At 36.2% G+C, this 19,688-nt stretch overlaps 3 protein-coding genes across 3 annotated transcripts; all 3 read right to left on the bottom strand.

The window, feature by feature from the left end:
• Window positions 1-1,173: 1,173 nt before the first annotated feature.
• On the bottom strand, window positions 1,174-10,194 carry LOC110735122 (putative methylesterase 11, chloroplastic). Its single transcript, XM_021915274.1, has 5 exons — window positions 9,280-10,194; window positions 7,421-7,657; window positions 6,982-7,125; window positions 2,361-2,492; window positions 1,174-1,759 (listed from the first exon to the last, which is right to left on the bottom strand). The coding sequence occupies exons 1-5, from the start codon at window positions 9,688-9,690 to the stop codon at window positions 1,487-1,489; spliced, it is 1,197 nt and encodes a 398-aa protein (XP_021770966.1). The 5' UTR covers window positions 9,691-10,194; the 3' UTR covers window positions 1,174-1,486.
• A 3,778-nt stretch (window positions 10,195-13,972) lies between these two features.
• LOC110734911 lies at window positions 13,973-14,518 on the bottom strand. The gene is made up of 2 exons (XM_021915037.1): window positions 14,300-14,518; window positions 13,973-14,212 (listed from the first exon to the last, which is right to left on the bottom strand). The coding sequence occupies exons 1-2, from the start codon at window positions 14,516-14,518 to the stop codon at window positions 13,973-13,975; spliced, it is 459 nt and encodes a 152-aa protein (XP_021770729.1).
• A 2,537-nt stretch (window positions 14,519-17,055) lies between these two features.
• On the bottom strand, window positions 17,056-18,563 carry LOC110734910. The gene is made up of 4 exons (XM_021915036.1): window positions 18,480-18,563; window positions 18,240-18,374; window positions 17,841-18,118; window positions 17,056-17,722 (listed from the first exon to the last, which is right to left on the bottom strand). Exons 1-4 carry the CDS (start codon window positions 18,561-18,563, stop codon window positions 17,056-17,058), a joined length of 1,164 nt encoding a protein of 387 aa, XP_021770728.1.
• Between the last annotated feature and the right edge of the window lie 1,125 nt (window positions 18,564-19,688).

The following is a 19,688-nucleotide window of genomic DNA, read 5'->3' as shown; positions in this document are numbered from 1 at the left end:
CAATGCAATTGCTTATATAGTTGAAAATGTTCTATGTTGTACGTGGGCTTCGACGAATAATACATACCTATTACATCGTTGTTACTTGTTAGTGGTTTTTATTTTTATGCTTGTTTATATTGATTAATATGCATGTTATGATTTCATTTGCGTTTGAGAATTCTGTGTTTTACTGCGTCTGGAAAATGATTTCCATTTCTGCAACTAGGAGCTGAAGGCCGGGGAGGAAAAATGAGCATGGTTCGCGAATTGAAATGACTCCAGCCATGTTTGGTAAATGGCTTTTTGGTGCCTTTTGGTTAGCTTTTGGCCTTTGGCTTTTTTATGTGGTCAAACAACCAAAAAAAGTGTTTGATAATTAGCTATTCATTTAACGAAAAAGCCGGCTTTTAAGCCAAAATGAAAAAGCTGCTATGAGTAGCTTTTTTTGGTTGGCTTTTGGCTAGTTGGCCCACAAATTATAAACAGACAACAGTCACCAACTAAATTTACCAAATACTTTAATAAACAACTTGCTAAAATAGCCAATTTTAAAAGCCAATACAAACAAAATATTCCAGCTGGTCAAACAAGCCAAGTGAACCAGCCAACCGCCAATAGCCAACAGTCATTTGTCCATTTGCCAAACAAGGCCTTCATTTAAGATCAGATTTATAATTGTATGGGTTGAACTTAAATGTCTGAGTAGCTCAGATGTGAGTCCTAAACAAGTTTTCAGACACCACCACCATTATCTTTTGGGATTTGTTAAACATCGCCCACAAATTACTACATAAAGCCCACAAAATTCACTTGGTTTCCCAAAATTGCCCTTGACCTTAAAAAAAAAAACACTCACACTCTCATCACTCACACTCTCATCACTCACACTCTCATTGCTCATCTTCTTTCAACCTCTCTAAAAAAAAAAAAATTCAAAATAACGGCAATGTCGAGGCGGCAAGGCAAGGAAGTGGCGGCGGCGGCGGAGGGAAGGATGTCCCAAGGAGGAAAGGTAGATTTTGTTTTAAAAAAAAAAAAAAAGGGGAAAACCGCCGTGAACGCGGTGGGGCGCCCTGGCTGGACGCCCAGCCGGCGGTGGTGGCGCCAGATGCAGACGCCGCCACCAGTTGGCTGGCGCCTGGGCTGGACGCCACCGCCACGGTTGTAATGAGTTGATGAAGGAGATTGTAATTCAAGCCATGGGAAAATCGATACGGATGTTATTAAATTATTCACAAAGATTTTCAAATTTAACTTGTCATCTCTACTCATTTCAACATTGAACCTAGTAGTAGTTGGTGCTAATAACCTTGGCCAAAATACTCAAAATTTGTCAAGGATTGCATCAACAAAAGTTTAGAGACGTAAAACTACATTATAAGCTCTCGGAATAACCACCTATACAATTTGAACACCGCATCTACTTGTATTCATGTGCTAAAAGGGCAATGGCATTAACAAAATGTCACTTCAAATTAGCATAGGGCAGAAAGTAGTTACAAACTTAAGGAACCTTTGAGACCTCAATCAAGAGTCTGTGTAAAGCTTGTGGTTTCGAAAAGAAGGGTGAATGATCTGCACCTTTGAGACGCAAGACTTGTTCAGGAGGGGCTGCCTTTGTCATGTGTTCTTGTGAAGCGAGAGCTATTGCATTATCTTCTGTAGTTTCTATGTAAAAGCGTCGTACAGAACCGTAGTTCTTATCTGTGAGAGACAGCTTTTCTAAAACAGGTGCAAATGGTATTGGCCTCATTGACACAGATGCCAGTGCAACATCCTGTACCAAGAAAATAACCGGATCAGTGAGAGAGGTATGACTGATGTTAAATGAACAACACAAGATAAATTCCTTTTCTTTCAGAATTTGTTCATTTTACTACACCATGTTAAGAGATTTACAAATCAGCAACTTATCACTTAGTGTCATGCATTATTGGTCATTCCTTCGTTGCTCCCTAAACTCTTACAACTAATCAAGATCGCTGAAGAAAAGGATAACCATGACTGAATTTCATAACCAACCTTCCTTTACACAAATTAGATAACAGAAAACCGAGAACAAAAAAGGAAAAGAAGGCACAGTCTTATGATTAATCCGAATTAACTTGGTAATATGAACGAGAAGAAGATAACACCAGAAGAAACAAGGAAAAAGTTGTTCAAACCGCCAAATAGTGTTGGATTAAGTTACCTATAAGGTTAATCAGAATTAGTTTGGTTGTATGAACAGCAACAAACAATATGGTTCTGACATGTGATCGCTTGGGAAGATATTAATATTACATTTTTTTATCATACATTTCATTATAACTATGTGTGAAATTTTGAAACCAGCAATGGCATTAAAATTTCAAAATCAAGAGTGGAATAAAATTTACCTTGGACGGGCTTTGATTAAATAGCAACTCCTTCAGCAATGACTTGTCAAGATCAATAGCAGTTGGAGGATTATTGTTTCCATTTGCATAAAGGAAAACTTGTGCCTGCTTCATTAAATCCTTGGCCTCTTCCTGATGCAAACAACAATAATATAATTAGAAAACAATATGCGGCCTAGGATTTTTTAGAAGTTATTGATGTACTCCGTAATTCTGTACACTATGCCAATAGATAAAACATGGAAAAGGCCTCTTGTGTCTTGTCAAAGCACAAGAACATCTAATGGATTTCCACGAAATTTTGTGAACTAAGATTGCTCCATACTAGACCTGTCAATTCCTGACCCGACCCGATTCCAAACCTGTTTTACTAAGAGAGAACCCGAATCCGACCCGACCCAAATGACTTGAAAGAGACCCGATTTGACCCATTTATCATAATTTTTAATGATCCAAGTAAACCTGGGCACGGGCCGGGTTGGCCCGCGTGCCGCACGGCACGGCCCGCCGTTCGGAGCAGCCCGACACGGCCCGAAGTCAAGCACGGCACGGCACGAAGTTCGACTTCCGTGCCACGAGCCGTGCCACGGACACGGTGGAGAATTCCCAGGCACGACCCGGCACGAGCACGGGCATGGCCCGCCGTGCTGGCCCGCAGGCACGGCCCGCGGGCCAACGGCTAGTTAAACGGCTATAAACGGCTAGTTTTTTGCCAAAAATTCTATAAATACTCACCTCCATTTCATTCCCAAATCACAAAATCACAATCTCTTCTTCTTATCTCTTATATTCTCTAAATCTCTAATAATCCTTATTTTCTTAAATTCTCTAATTATTCTCTTAAATTCTCTAATTATTTTCCTAATATCGGAAAAAATTAAAAAGTTCGTAATCGTAATTAGTGGAGCGTTGAAGCACGGTTGTAAGATCTAAACTAATCTTAAATTTATTATTGTTTTATTGTTATTATTAGAATAATCTTGTTTAATTATTATTGTTGTTAATTGTTATTGTTGTTGTTATAATTGTTGTTATTAATTATTATTATTGTTACAATTGTTGTTATTATTTATTTTTGTTGTTATTGTTATTGTTATAGTTGTTGTTATTAATTATTATTATTGATATTTTTATTGTTAAAATTGTTGTTATTAATTATTATTATTATAGTTAACCACTTTTTATTAAAAAATTAATTGTTAATTATGGCATCGAACAACCCATCATCTAGGTCTAGGGGGAAAGGCCGACTTATCCGTAGTAGTAGTTCTAGGGAACCACCAAATACAACGAGCCCCCAAATTACGAGTCAAACCAATGACCCCATTTACTTCCCCCCGGGCTATGAGCCATATAATACGTCGGGATTTCCAGCACCACCACTAAACCAATTTCCACTACCACCATACCAATTTCCACCTAATTATATCGGTAATCAACAAAACTATTGTTCTAGCCAAGGTAGCCAAGAAAGTACCCGAATTCCCTCCGGTTCTACCCCTTCTACTGCCACTCCCACTAGTCCCCCTACTAACCATCACACACATCATGAATGGTTAACCGAAACTGAGATGCTACTTTTGAAAAACCGAAGGAGTGAGGTATGGCGTTATTTTGTCCTAAGTAAAGATGGTGAACAATGGGCAAAATGTAAAACATGTAATAGTGTATTCACGGCAGTTACCAAAAACGGGACGGGACACTTATCTAGACACATGAAAGCTTGTGCAAAACCAGCTAGTGATCCAACCCAGCCCAAAATTTCCCAATTCCATCCATACGGCTTTACATACAACTATGAGAGGGATAGGGATGAACTAGGAAAAATGATAGTACACGCCGAACAACCTTTTCTTTTCTCGGAAAGTGACGCATTCAACACCTACATTAACAAAGCACTACAACCCCAACATAAAAGAATCTCTAGGAAAACCGTTCGTTCCGCCGCAATGAAAAATTTCCTAGAGTACAAAGTCCGGTTACAAGCCGAATTGAGTAACCTTAACTGTAGAGTATCTTTAACAGCCGATTCTTGGGATAGTGGTTATAAATATCACTATTTATGTGTGACTTGCCATTGGGTAGATGATCAATGGATGTTACAAAAAAGAATAATACATTTCAAAATGCTGGAATACCCACACACCGGCATTAACATTGCTCACCATTTAATGCAAGCAATAGACGAATACAACCTTCGAGATAAAATGATGTCTATGACTTTTGATAATGCAACCTCTATGACATACACAGCTAATCTTATCAAACAAAACTTAACCGATGTACTATTAGACGGTGAAGCTCTTCATACTAGATGTGTTTGCCATGTACTTAACTTATGTGTACAGAATGGAGTTCGGGCAATTGGCCCATACTACAGCAAAATCAGAGATGCTATTATGTCTATTAATAGCTCTAACATGAGATACCAAGAATGGAAGAGTTTTCTAAAACAACAAAAGATAAGGGTAATAAAAATTAGAACCGATTGCCCAACTAGGTGGAATTCCACCTATGACATGTTAACAAAGGCAATTGAGTACAAGGGCCCGTTAACATTATTTTACAACCAAAAATTTCCACAAAATGCTTTGTATGATGATGATTGGAATAACTGTGAAAGATATATGCAATTTTTACAGTTATTATATAACATGACGTATTGTTTTTCTACTGTTTACAATCCTTGTGCTCAAAACTTTCTTTCTAATGCATGCTTACTCGCCCAACTTTTCGCTGATCATCGCGATCAAAGTGATTATGATCAGTATCTTCCAGCAATGGAAAAAAAGTGGCGTAAATATTATAGTCAGATTCCTTTGATTTATATTTTTGCTTCCATATTAGATCCTAGGCAAAAGTATGAAAACACATTTATGTTAGTTGACATTTACTTTCAATGCATGTTTCTTGACGATGATGTAGAAAACTATAAGACTAATGTGAAGGATCAGTTTTTTGCTTTATATAGAGTCTATGAAGCCAAATATGGCACCGTTCCTCGCTCAGGGCCTTCTCAACCATCCAAAAACGTAAGTAAGAAGGCCAAACATTTATTTTCACAAGCTACTAACTTGATTTCAAGGTTTTCAGGTGATTCATCAATCAGGAGAACGCAAAGCGACGTCTCGGAGTTGCAGATGTACCTGAGTTACGACTTCACCAAAGGCATGGACGACGATGAGATAAACAGCCTCGACCTCCTTGCATGGTGGAAACAACAAAGCTCGAAGCATCCAACTTTGGCGGCAATGGCACGAGACATTCTTGCTATCCAAGTTTCTTTCGTCGCCTCCGAACGAGCTTTCAGCGCATCTGGAAGGGTTTTAGACGATAGAAGAACAAGTCTAAAACCCGAAACACTAGAAATGTGCGTGTGTTTCAAAGATTGGTTGGATGCGGAAAATCGCTCACAAGACCGTTCTTACGACCACAACGACAACGAAGAAGGAACCTCCGCTTCCGGTTCGGGTTCGGCTAGTTCCCAATCTATGCAACTAGCCGATGACCTTGAAGGCGAAGGCGAAGACGAAGACGAAGACGAAGACGAAGACGAAGACGAGCAAGAAGAAGGAGAAGAAGAATAGACAATTATTGTATATTGTACGATTTTAAAAATATCAATTTTATCATTTTCCAATTTTTGTTTAATACCATCATTGTATGATTTTTATCATTGTTATCATTGTACAATTTTCTCAACTCAAGTAATAATAATATAAAGTACGCATTATTCACATCCAAAGTCCAATTTGCCTTTTTTCCCCGTTTTGTTACAATTTGTAAATTCATATTAAAAAAAATAAAATTATACCAATTACTAATAAATCATAAACATTAAATTTTAAAGTAATAGTATAAAGTAAATATATAAATATAAATATTGAATATACAAATTATAAAACATAAATATTCAACTTATAATTATAAAATTCATAACTTAATAACTTATAACTTATAAGTTATAAACTTATAAGTTACCTTATAAAACTTATAATTATAATTTTATAACTTATATACATTATAAACTTATTAATTAATAATGTTGTCATTAAAAAAAAAAAAAAAAAAAAAAAATGAAAACTGCACCAGCCCGCGCAGGCCAGCCCGCAGCCCGGCACGTGGCCGGCACGGCACGAGCCCGCCAGGCACGAGGGCCGTGCCGTGCCGTGGGCTGGCCTGTGAAAATGACCGGCACGGCACGGCACGAAATCCTAGGCCCGCCGGCACGACCGGCACGGCACGAACCAGCCCGCGGCCCGCCAGGCACGGCGCGCGGCGGCCCGGCACGGCACGGTGCCCAGGATTAGATCCAAGCAATCCAAACCACTCGAACCAAACGACCCAAACAACCCGAAATTTGACCCAAACCCGACCCGTTGACCCGAATTGAAAGGTCTACTCCATACAATTAATGTACATAGGGACCACTGCTTAATTCTCACAAAAATATTTAAGGTCCTACCACTTTTCTCTCTCATCAATTCCACTCAACCAAAACTTAATAAAGTGAAATATTTCTATGGGGCATACAATTGGGGACGGAGGGAGTATATTATATCACCTAAGTGGCAAATGTTTGCTTCCTAGTGAAAAAGATGCAAAGAAATTAGAAGCAAACCTGCTGTGAGAAGATATCAAGAGCACTTTGGCCATTATTCAACATTGTTGCAGCAATGAAAACAGCTTTTGACACTTTAGATGGAAACAATTCCATGGCATATGATATGCAAGCACCACCAAAATCATGTCCTACCAAAATCACCTGCATTACAGAACAAGAGAATAAAAATTGAAAAAATATAAGCAACTCGGTATGGAAGGTTAATGTTAATCAAAGTATACAAGAGCAATTAAGGATCTTTTGGCAAATGCATCTACCCTGTCCATTTCCTGGCTTACTCAGTGTTCAATTGAAACGAGACACATGAAAAATGTGACCGATAAGTAAACTGCAAACGTCATAGACAATTTAATACACCCAGGCCAACATCAACCAAATCTACTTAGAATTGAAGTTTAGCGACATCAATAGAAAGTACATCGAATAAAGAACGAACCTTTTCTCCATCAGCAAGTTTCTCGAGAAAGTCAGTAAGTGGCTTCACATATTGTGCAAGACTTGTAATGCCATTGGTATCCGATGAATGAATTCCAGAACCAGTCAAGTCTATAGCTGTAACCTTATAACCACCTTCTTCCAGTAGCGCAATGGTCTTATACCAACACCAAGCACCAAAACCACCTCCGTGGACAAGCACAAATTTATTAGTTTCCAAGCCATCAAGTCCTGCATCCTGCCATATACATAAATCGATCCAATATAAGGCTTCATTATTTTCAATTGAAAAACCATAATCAAAACTTATTTGCCCTTGTCTAAATTTACTACCCCTCATCCGAATTTATATTTCCTGATACTATTTTCTTACTAATCATAATTGAAATCGATCTCCAATCCCAATCCAATCCAATCCTTGAGTTCTTTGTCCATTCATACATGTTAATAGTTAGAACTGAGCGCATCATATCACTAAAACAAGCAAATTAACTAAAGATCCGAGTTCAGTTCTTATATATGGGAAACAAACAAAGTCGAAAATATGTTAATACTGAAATATTTTTCATTCTTGTACATTATATCATTAATTAATCTATAAATAACTTCATCAAACCACATCCACTCTGATCTATACACAAGTAAACAAACAATAAACAGCATAAGACGGAAATAATTAGCTCCTGATCGGTCCCCCCTACCGCCCCGTGGCTCGACCCCCACCACCCTTAAAACAATGAAAAAAAAACCAATGAAACATCCCTCAACTGATCACATTAATAAACTAGTATCACCAAGCCACCACATGCAACCCTTGAACTTAGATCCGCCATATAAAAATAAAGGATTAACCAAGCACCTGGACTATAGTCTTACAGTTAGAAGTTGGGACCATTTAAACTAGTACACTCTTTTGCACTTAATGTAGCTACTTTCCAGATTTTCAACTGCCTTTTTTATGGTTTCTTTTTTCTCTAATTCGGCCGACCGAGCTTTATTTTTTCAATTGTAATTTAATAAAAAAGCTATATCAATAAAAAGCTCACATTGCTATCAACTTAACATCATTATCATCATTTTCTTTTCTTTAAAAAAAAACACATCATTGTCAAAAATTTATCATCATCATATTATTCTTGGACCAAAAGTAGAAAATGAACAAACTACACATAACAAACAATTAGGTGAATAAAAGGAAAGGGGTAAGAGGGTTCCAAAAATTATTTTTTACAATTTTTTTTTTTTCATTTATATTTTTTTATATTTTGCAATTTAAAGGGTAGGCAATTTCGAAGTAAGGGTGGCAGCTGAATCTGCTAAACTGGTTTCAGACATACCAAACTTGATCCGCCATTTAAGTAACATTAATTATCATTCTCTTCCTGTTTCCCCTAAACTACTCTTTCTTGACAGTAGTAATTAATTAAACTAATACTGTATAATTTCGCCACCAACAACATGATAACTACTTCGTATTTTTATAATCATAATAGTAACAAGAGTTAATCATAGGTAGTATCCGAGTAATCTTTTAGGAGTCACGAGACTCAAAAAGTACAATGATGTAAACATGATTCGATCGACCACCCTAAGACTATACCAACTAAACATAGTCGGCGGTGTAATCCCATTGTAATACCAAGGTGATTGACTATTGACCGGATTTTGTTTAATAACAAGAAACAAACACGAAAACAAACAAATTTTGAAAGTTTCAATTAACATTATATTTTAACTTACGTCTTAATCAAAAGATCATATAAAAAGAACACACAAATATTACATTTCCTATAATTAAATAAAAAAAAAACAACCAAGATCAAAATTAATGATAATTTAATAAAAATAAAACAAACATACCTGATTAAGAAGCTGATGAGGTTGAAGAAGAGGGTCAGTAAGAGAACGAGCACGAGTACTAGAACTACGAGGCAAAGTAATACCACCATTTTTATTATTACAATTATTGTGTTTAGAACTACCAGGGTATCTTAAAGAGGTTGATCGGTCAAATGATAAACCCGTCTCGCCATTACGCTGCTCTTGCCGCTGCTGCTCTAGAATGATTGCAGCAGCGGCAAGAGCTTGTTGATGAAGAACAGGGTCATCAAACTTAAAATTTTCTCGTCTTGACGATCGAATCCTCGACCAACGGTTGCTGTTGCTGGTGGTGGTGGCAGGGGCGGAGGTTGATCGATTGTATTGGCGTTTTGGGTTTTGTTTTTTGTTGTGTATGTCTTCGTAGGAAAGGCATGTACAGATGTTCCCCATATTTTGTGTTGCATGAAAGAGGAAAACAGAGAAGAAGAATGCTAGCTTTGTGTATAATGTGAGTATGATGGGTTATGTATTGGTTTTGATTTTGTTGTTGGTGTAATTTGTTGTGTTGAAAAAAGGAAAGGAAAGTTGTTGTTTTGACCTTAAATTATGTGAAAAGAAATAAAGGAAGGGTAATCATGTTGGAAACTTCAGTTTGCCGTCTCATTTTGACCTTTTTACTTTTTTCTTGTTGAAATGTATTGGCTGTGAAATGTCCAAAGTCTAACTTTTAGGGAGGGGAGAAGGTATGTAAATGAAATTTGGATCTGCAATTTAGTTTGGGGTCGGGTTGACAGTTTAGCGGAATAGCGGGTTGAAACAGGTTAATTGGTTTAAAGCGGATTCATACGGATGTGAAATGTTTGGGTCAAATAAGCAATAGTTATATGGTAGAGTTAGGTGAAACTAAATTAGGCCCAAACAACACAATAGTTTTACTCCGTATTAGGAATTGTCTCTCCTCATCTATCTCTTACAATCGGCATATCTATACTTAGTGAAAAAAGTCTAACGTCTTAGGTATTCTGAGACGGAGGGAGTATTTAAAAATATAAACCACAAATCATTCATATGTCACATGTCATCACAAATCACTCATATGCCACATGCACCTCTCTTAATCTTTCCTTTTTTGTATTCTCTTTTTAATACTTCCTTTGTTATTTTTTTTAGTTGACACCTTTCTATTATCATGCTTGCCAACACATGTATCTAGCGATTTATATCTCTAATTATCAACATTGTAAAATTATAAAAAGTGGTTATTAACAAAATATACATCGAGACGATTCAAACAAGTTCCCATATGACTATATTTTATCGTATCTATAAATCACAAAAGCGAGTAAAAGTGTAGTATGTGAATAGTGGAAAAGTCAAACAGTGTCAACTAAAAAAACGGAGAAAGTATATTAAAATAAATATATTATATAATGTTAAAATCTTTATGCATTCCGTACGTAACTTGCAAATTTAAGTAAGAAAATAAAGTGTTTCATTTCTACCATAATAAAACAAAGTTGAACTAATTAGTACACATTAAATATATATACATATGAAGTATAATAAAAAATAGTCTTTTCATCTCTTAAACTTAAAATATAACGTAAACTAATGTCATTATATATCCCACAATATTCATGCATATAAACCTAACTAAATACCTTCATCTTCTTCCACAGTTCCACCCTCATCACTCTTTTTTTTCTTTTAAGTTTTAGCAGTGAACTTCATTCATCTCAATGGTCATGAAACAATTACTTTGTATTTTATATCAAAAGTTCCAACTATTGAAAATAAAAACATACATACATACATATAAAAATAACCTAAGTAATAACCTGTGTATCGAACGGACCAAAAGGCTAGTTATTATTTAAAATCACAAATCGAAGCTGCCGCATGTCCTCCTCTGTAACAGCTTAGAAATTCCTTTCCGTTAAAATAACTATTTTGCCTTTTTAAAATACGAAATAGGAAAATCTAAAACATTACCGCCACCGTGAAAACGGCTAAGGCAAATATCAAAGACTAACACACAGCAGAAGACTACTTTTAAAACCATTTAAAAACAAGTCAACTTAAAAAGTCAACCAAATGAAAGTAAAAGTCAAACTAAGTCAAACAAAGTCAACCTACAACTTGGAACCATTGTAGGCCCTTAAAACCCAATCAATATTTAAAACCTTTACGTTAGTCTCATGATCATAATAAAATAAATAATATTCAAAGCAACTAAAACACAACATATGAGAAATAAGCATGATTCGCTCTTCACTCATGCCCTTCATGAAAATGTTTAATCACCTGAAAAGATTTTCTCTACTTGTCCCCACTACTTGCCATTAGAAATGGGTCGTTGTAGGGCCAAGGTAAAGACAAGGCCAAACAAACACACAATGAGCTGAGTACATAAGCGTAATAAAACACACTAACATGCTTTCATCCTATCGTCACACAACTTACCGTGTTGCACCTGTTTACAAGCATACAAAACATTCAACACCTAACTAGACAAATACCAATGTTCTTTTAATTTTTGATCATACATCGAACGGGTTTCCAACCAAATTCCCGCCTCAAATTGAGGTAAACTACACCGGGAGCTAACCGGGTAGGCAAATGTCACATGAAGTGACTAGACATGCTGCGCATAATAATAATAAAAAGGAAAATACAGCGTCCTGTACTCCCAGTAGAAGTCATGGTTAAATATAAAACCCCATATCTCCCCCCATATGTTCATATACAAGGTATATACGTTCTAAGAGTTTTGGTGTGTAATTTTTTCACTTTTGTATTATTAGACTCGGTGATGACTCTCAAACCATAACACAATCAAACATTATCATTCATTCAAGCAATCAAACATACCAATTTAATTATTGAATAATTAGTGACCACATAAGTTTAATAGTTGAACCCTTTTTAATCTACCTCAGTGTCAAAAACACCTTAAACGCATAATGCGCCGCAAATCTTATCCCTCGGTGTTAGAAACACCTTAAGTGCATATAAGCATCGCAATATAATTTATTCCTGTGTACTAAGACACTTAAATAGTTCAATTCCCATGCTTAAAACATCAATAAAAATTATATGAACCATAATAAATTTCCTTTTCAATATTCGAAACCAAATTAAACACTTAGTTTAATTTAACATGCTCTTTATCATGTCAATAATAAAAGTGTGGTTCATATCCAACATGCCAATATAATTAATTCCAATCACCAATTCACCATAAATAATTTATACACCACAATTCAATCACCAATATCAACCCAAATCAACAATTCCAACCAACACCTATCATGATACTACTTGGAATTAATTACACAAAGCCTAGCATGCATGCTTCTACATATTCAAATAATACTAAGTACGCGAACGTACCTTGAATATGATCTCAAAATCGCCACGGCTAAATAAAATCACTCTCTTGAAAGTCTCCTACAAACCAAAATTATAAAGAAGTATTAATACCTCTTTCACACAAATTTCCAGCAATATATACTCTCTTTAAATCACTCATAAACCCTCTAAAATAATATGAAATTTAATTTAAAACCCTTACTTTTATTCCCAATTAATGGGTAACAAAAAATCCTTTCAAGAAACATAATTATAGCTTGTATGTAAAAATTCCAGTATTATTAAAACTTATAAAATTGCTGCAATTTAGTTTAAAAACATTAATTTCAATAGTTTAGTCAACCACAATCAAATCCCATCAATATACATTAATTTAGAAACCTAGGGTTTTCAATTTGGGGCTTTTTAATTCAAAACCAAATCTGAAAATTAATATACAAAATACTTATTATTAAACATCCTTAAATCATCACAAAACCCAAAAACAATAATTAGATTAAAGTTAGATTGAATTAAAAAACAAAAACAGAAATAATTTTAATTTTTTTTTCGAACACCACTGGCGCACACAGCCACCTAGGCTGGCTGCTGCCGCGCCGTCTGGTGGCTTCTGCTGCCGGCGAGTGCTGGTGGTGGCGTGTAGTGGCCGGCTGGTGTGTGTGGTGGTGATTAAAATAAAAAAAAATCAATAAAGGGGAAGGGGAAAAATTAAGGGGAAAAGAAAATAAGAGGAGAGAGAAAGTTTACCTTTGGGTGCACTCCACCTTAGGCATATGCTAGGTATTTATACGCCCTCTTAAAATCCATCCTACTTAAAATTCCTTTACTACCCTTAATGATCCCTTTCCTTGTCAAACTAGTATTTTGACTTTCCTTAAATACTATTGACTTTAAAATTTATCTTTTTATAAAATAATATGCCTCAATATTTTTAAATCATAAAATAAAATATTTTCAAGATTATTAAATAATTAAATAAAAACCTTTAATGAAAACTAATTCTTTTTAAGTTAATAAAAATCATAAATAATTCATTTCGAATTATTTAAATACTTTAAGAAATACTTATTTAAATTAAAATACGTATAAAAATACGGGGTATTACAGTCTACCCCCCTTAAAAGAAGTTTTGTCCCGAAACTTGGGCAACGAAAATCAAACTTTTTCCACACTTTGTATAATATTGTTGTACTCTTTTGTCATACTTTTGCCTTTAACATCTCTTTGAGATCAAAATTACTCAAAATAACCGTAAAAAAATGTGCAAAAAGCACAAAAATATAACTGAAAATATAGGGAAAAAGCGCGAAATTCTACCGCATTCTACCCCCTTAAAGAGCACGAGTTACATCCCCGTAACTCACCATACCTTAAAAAACTCGGGATACTTCTTTCTCATCTCATGCTCAGCTTCCCAAGTTGCTTCCTCATACTCTTGGTTAGACCATAGCACTTTAACAATCTTAACTTCCTTATTGCGTGTACTACACACTTTACTGTCGAGGATCTTGAGAGGTCTTTCCTCATAAGTTAAGCTTTGATCTAACTCAATAGTTTCAGGTTGTAGCACATGTGACTTATCAGGGATATACCTTCTTAACTAAGATACATGAAATACATCATGCACTTTACTTAGCTCCACAAGTAAGGCCAACCTATAAAGTACTTTGCCTATTCTTTGCAATACCTCATATGGGCCAATATGCTTTGGGCTACTAAGCTTTCCTTTATTTCCAAATCTCATTACACCTTTCATTGGCGACACCTTTAACAATACTTTGTCACCGACCTCAAATTCCTCCACTCTACGCTTCAAATCCGCGTAGCTCTTTTGGCGATCTTGCGCCGCTTGAATCTCCCTCACCTTCTTAACTGTATCCTCGATCATTTGAGGCCCTAAAATCATTGTTTCACTTATGTCGTTCCAACAGATTGGATTGCAACACTTCCTTCCATATAATGCCTCAAATGGAGCCATGCCAATACTTGCATGGTAGCTATTATTATAGAAAAATTCAATTAAGTCCAAAATATCCTCCCATCCTCCTTAGAAATCTTTAACACAAGCCCTCAACATGTCTTTCAAGGTTTGAATGGTTCTCTCAGTTTGCCCATCTGTGGCAGGGTGAAAAGCTGTACTCATCTTAAGTGTTGTACCAAAGTTTTCCAGTACACTCTTCCAAAACCTTGAAAGAAACCTAGAATCTCTATCACACACAATATCTTTTGGAACTCCGTGTAACCTCACCATATTTTTTATGTAAGCTTTTGCAAGTTGTTCCATATTCCAGGTCTCCTTCATTGGTATAAACATTGCAGATTTTGTAAGTCTATCCACCACTACCCAAATGGTGTCGTTTCCACTCTTTGACTTTGGGAGGCAAGTCACAAAGTCCATTGAAATACATTCTCATTTCCATCCAGGAATTTCCAATGATTGCACAGTTCCTTGCAGTCTTTTGTGTTCAATCTTCACTTTCTGACATTAGACACTTTGCCACAAATTCTGCAACTTCATTCTTCATTCTAGGCCACCAATACACCTTTTTCAAGTCTTTATATAGCTCGTCCCCTCCTGGGTGTACTGAGTATGGTGATTGTGACCCTCTTCCATAAACTTCCTTTTTACCTCCTCACATTTTTGTGGTACACACCAACGACCTTTGTATCTTAAACTCCGATCCCATCTTCATGGATCTTGAAATCCGTAGCTTTTCCTTGCTTTATTTTCTGACGAATCCTATCCAACTTTACATCTCCTGCTTGATTTTCCCTTATCTCATCAAATATTGTTGGTTGAATACTTAGATTTGCAAGTATGAATGTTGGCACTCCCCATTGTACCACTTCTAGATTCATTTTCCTCATCTCTCTACATAACTCACCAGCCACTATCAGAGTATTCAGCCCATGACTGGTCTTACGACTTAGAGCGTCTGCAACTACATTTGCTTTCCCTTCATGATATTGTATGTCTACGTCATAATCCGTTGTATACTCTAACCATCTCCTTTGGCGTGAGTTTAAATCCCTTTGAGTGAAAATGTATTTCAAACTCTTATGGTCTGTATAAATACTACATTTCACCCCGTACAAGTAATGTCTACAAATCTTTAGTGGAAAAATGATTGCAGCTAATTCTAGGTCATGAGTAGGGTGATTTACTTCATGAGTCTTTAATTGTCTTGATGCATACGCGATCACCTTCCTATTTTGCATAAATACACATCCTAGACCATACTTGGACGCGTCACTATATACATCATAAACTCCACTATCGTATGGCAGTGTAAGTATTGGCGCTGTGATTAGATTTTGTTTCAAGAGTTGGAATTCTTTCTCACACTTACCATCCCATTCAAACTTCTTGTCCTTTTTCATTAGAGAGGTCATAGGTTTAGCAATCTTTGAGAAATCTTTCACAAAACGTCTATAATACCCTGCTAAACCTAAGAAACTCCTAACGTCAGACACTGTTTTTGGCGTAGGCCAACCCTTCACTGCCTCTATCTTTGCGGGGTCTACTTATACTCCATCTTTGGACACAAAATGGCCAAGAAATGCTACTTTATCCAACCAAAACTCACACTTAGAGAACTTTGCGTAAAGCTTGTTTTCCCTTAGTGTTTGCAGAACTGCCTTTAGATGTTCTACATGTTCTTCTTTACTCTTCGAGTACACCAGTATATCATCTATGAACACTACCACAAACTTGTCAATAAATGGATGAAACACCCTAATCATCAAGTCCATAAAGATTGCTGGAGCATTCGTCAATCCAAATGGCATTACTGTAAATTCATAGTGTCCATATCTTGTTCTAAATGCAGTATTGGGAATATCTTCATCTGCAATCCTAAGTTGATGGTAACCAAACCTTAAATCAATCTTAGAAAATACAGTTGCGCCTCTTTACTGGTCAAATAGGTCATCAATCCTTGGTAATGGGTACTTGTTCTTCATGGTGACCTTATTTAACTCCCTATAATCAATGCACAACCTCATACTTCCATCCTTCTTCTTCACAAACAACACTGGCGCTCCCCAAGGTGATGCACTTGGTCTTATATAACCCTTTTCTAATAAATCCTGCAATTGCTCTTTTAACTCACTCATCTCTGCAGGTGCCATTCGATATGGTACCTTGGAAATTGGTGTTGTTCTTGGAACTAGCTCTATTGTGAAATCAATTGCCCTTTTGGGTGGCATTCCAGGAATCTCTTCTAGAAACACATCCAGAAACTCATTCATTACTTTTATATCTTCAGGCTTAGTTGTCTCCTCATTCTCCATATTCCTCACACTACATAAATATACTGGATGCCTCTTCTTAATATACTTTGCCAATTTTAACACAGATATGATCCTTGGGCACTTGGTTTCACCATGCATCCAATATGTCACCAACTCATTATCAGTTGTAGTCATTTTCACATTCTGTGATCAACAACTAATCTCTACACTGTACTTGCTCAACCAATCCATTCCCAAAATGACATTGAAGTCACTTAATCCAAACTCAATGAGATCTGGCAAAAACACTTTTCCTTCAATTTCTAAAGGTACATCTCTAAAGATTTTGTTACACTTTACTACCCCACCCGTAGAAATAACTATAGGCAAATCTACCTCATCTACGGTTTTCAAACAGTTTGATAATTTTAAAACAATAGCCTTTGAAATGAAAGAAAAAGTTGCACCAGAATCAAACAAGACTTTAATAGGAATAGATTTAATAGAAAATGTACTAGTGATGACATATTTCGTGGAATCAGCCTCATGCCTACTCATAACATTCAACTTTCCTGCAGCCCTACCTTTCTGTTGGTTGTTCCCATTATTATTGTTGGGTTTCACCGTATTCTGTTGTGCTCCCTTGTACCCAGAATAGTTGTTACTTCCCTGAAAGCTCTTTTGAACCCCACCTTTATTATTTCCCTGCCTGTTTCTATTGGGGTCCTTAGAGAAACATTCATACTTCCTGTGTCCTAACTTGTTACAAGCTTGACAGGTAACCAAATTCCCATCACAATCCTTTCCAGGGTGGTCATTCTTACACCTCTTACAATAGAAATGCCTTGCTCCCTTGTTATTTCCCTGGCTAGAGTTCCTAGCTCCACCATTAAAGTTCCGCCCCCCTTAGCGATTGTTGCCTTGGAAATTATTGTTGTTGTGGAAGTTGTTGTTATTATGGTGGTACTTTTGCTTCTTAAAGTTGTTTTGGTTACCTTATGGGTTTCCAGAATTCTGTCCCACCTCTTTTCTCTTTTCTCTTTTCTCTCCCTTTTGTCTCAGCTATCTCTTTCTTTTTCTTTAATTCTAAGGCGTATAGGTGTGAAGCTCTCCCATACACTTCATCCAAGGTTTCAAATACTTGACCGCATAGCTTTAACTGCAAATCAGTAGTCAGACCACTCTCAAACTTTCTAGCCTTAGACTTTTTCTGTAGAAACAAACTCCTTAACAAATCGTGACAGCTCAATAAACTTGGTGTAGTATTCAGTAACTGACATATTCCCCATAGCAAGATTAGAAAATTCCTCAGCATTTTGTTTCTGTAAGAAGTTAGGGTAAAACTTATCCCTAATCTTTTCCTGAAACATAGTCTAATTAAATCCAGGTAATGCCTTAATGGTAGCTTCATTTTGCTGCCACCAAAGGTCAGCTTCACCCCTAAGGTAATAGGTAGCACAGCCTACTTCTGAGTTCTCTGGACACCCTACTGCCCCGAACAGTTTCTCAAACTCCCTCAACCAGTTTTCCTGTATAGTTGGATCAAGCTCTCCTTGATAGGTTGGTGGATTACTCTGCGCCACCTTCTTAAACAGTTCTCCCTAAGCATCTCCATTATTGGTTGAGTTCCTTGCCAACTGTTGAGCAATAGCTGCCAATTGCCTCACAACTACACTCAACTCTCCACCATCATTGTTGTTACCACTCCCTCCTGCCATTCTTCCTCGCCTGAATTCATACAAATGGGTCTTTATTAAAAACGGTCTTGGCTATCTTTCAAGTCAAACAACCATCTAACTAGTTAACACCCTTGAAACATACACTTTAAATTTTAAGCAACCAAATTGGAATTTAAAACTCCCAAAATTTGTAGCTTTTTAACCAAATTAAATATTGATTGCTAACCAACCACACATTTAATAAAGCATCACATTAATAAATAAAAATAATTCTCATAGATTCCCAGAGTTTAGAAATAAATTATTGGAATATTTTTGAACAAGAAATGGCTTATTGGAGTAGTGATATGAAATAAATGATTTGAGAACGAAATTAATGATTTGTCAATAAAATAAATTAATTGACAAATAATTAAATGGAATATTATTGATAAGCAAGAAAATGAATGGAATACTGAAATAGAATGGATTTAAGTAACTTATGCAACTACATAAGTTTACTGGCTCATTGTGGACATGCCACTTATTACTTTACTGGAACTGAAATATTTAGAATGCGAAAATAAATCTAAGAATCCTAAAGAAATGAAACTACAAAAATCTAGTCCTTTCAAACTTTATCCCTCCAGTAGGGAGATTGTTTGTAGCTTCCAGGATCGAATTCAAGGTCATCCTCTTCTTCCATTGGTTCAGGTGACTCTGGTTCTTTCTCTACTTGGACAAACACTTCATCTTCCTCATCATCAGATGAAATATCATTATAACTGGAGTTGGAGGTGGATTTGGATTTGGAATTTCCATAATGGAACTATCAACAGTCTAGTTACTCTCACCCATCATCTCTCCTTCTTCTTTCCCTCCACCTGTCCCTATTTGATTACCCTGAGTAGGAGAAGAACTTCCTGACTGGTGACTAGTGTAAGGAAAATTATTCCCTGCCGGAATATTATAGTAATAGTAAGGATATGGAATGTTTAAGTGCTGACAATAATCTTTATCAACTTTAACAAGGTAAGAAATCAAGTATCTGTAATCAGGGTACCACTGTCCATAGAAATTTTTATATTTAGAGTAGTTTGGAATGTCCCCTGGTAAATAGAAATCAGAGAACTTTGATTTAACAACAAGATATGGGGGTTCATTTGGAAGACAATGAATAATCAT

This window comes from Chenopodium quinoa, unplaced genomic scaffold (genome assembly GCF_001683475.1).
Source record: "Chenopodium quinoa cultivar QQ74 unplaced genomic scaffold, ASM168347v1, whole genome shotgun sequence".
NCBI classification, from domain to species: Eukaryota; Viridiplantae; Streptophyta; class Magnoliopsida; order Caryophyllales; family Amaranthaceae; genus Chenopodium; species Chenopodium quinoa.
Note: the sequence above shows the minus strand (reverse complement) of the source record. Positions and strands in the feature narration are given on the sequence as shown.

What these genes read in the sequence shown, in the direction of transcription:
- LOC110735122 (XM_021915274.1), bottom strand. Translation starts at nt 9,690, where the DNA reads ATGGGGAACATCTGTACATGCCTTTCCTACGAAGACATACACAACAAA. An exon ending in CTCATCAGCTTCTTAATCAG is followed by an intron (nt 7,658 to 9,279) that starts GTATGTTTGTTT and finishes TGTATATGGCAG; the next exon opens with GATGCAGGACTTGATGGCTT. An exon ending in TTGATATCTTCTCACAGCAG is followed by an intron (nt 2,493 to 6,981) that starts GTTTGCTTCTAA and finishes TGTTTGCATCAG; the next exon opens with GAAGAGGCCAAGGATTTAAT.
- LOC110734911 (XM_021915037.1), bottom strand. Translation starts at nt 14,518, where the DNA reads ATGATTTTAGGGCCTCAAATGATCGAGGATACAGTTAAGAAGGTGAGG. An exon ending in AGCATATTGGCCCATATGAG is followed by an intron (nt 14,213 to 14,299) that starts GTATTGCAAAGA and finishes CATGTATCTTAG; the next exon opens with TTAAGAAGGTATATCCCTGA.
- LOC110734910 (XM_021915036.1), bottom strand. Translation starts at nt 18,563, where the DNA reads ATGGCAGGAGGGAGTGGTAACAACAATGATGGTGGAGAGTTGAGTGTA. An exon ending in AAAATGAAGCTACCATTAAG is followed by an intron (nt 18,119 to 18,239) that starts GCATTACCTGGA and finishes GGAATATGTCAG; the next exon opens with TTACTGAATACTACACCAAG. An exon ending in GAATTCTGGAAACCCATAAG is followed by an intron (nt 17,723 to 17,840) that starts GTAACCAAAACA and finishes TGGTGGAGCTAG; the next exon opens with GAACTCTAGCCAGGGAAATA.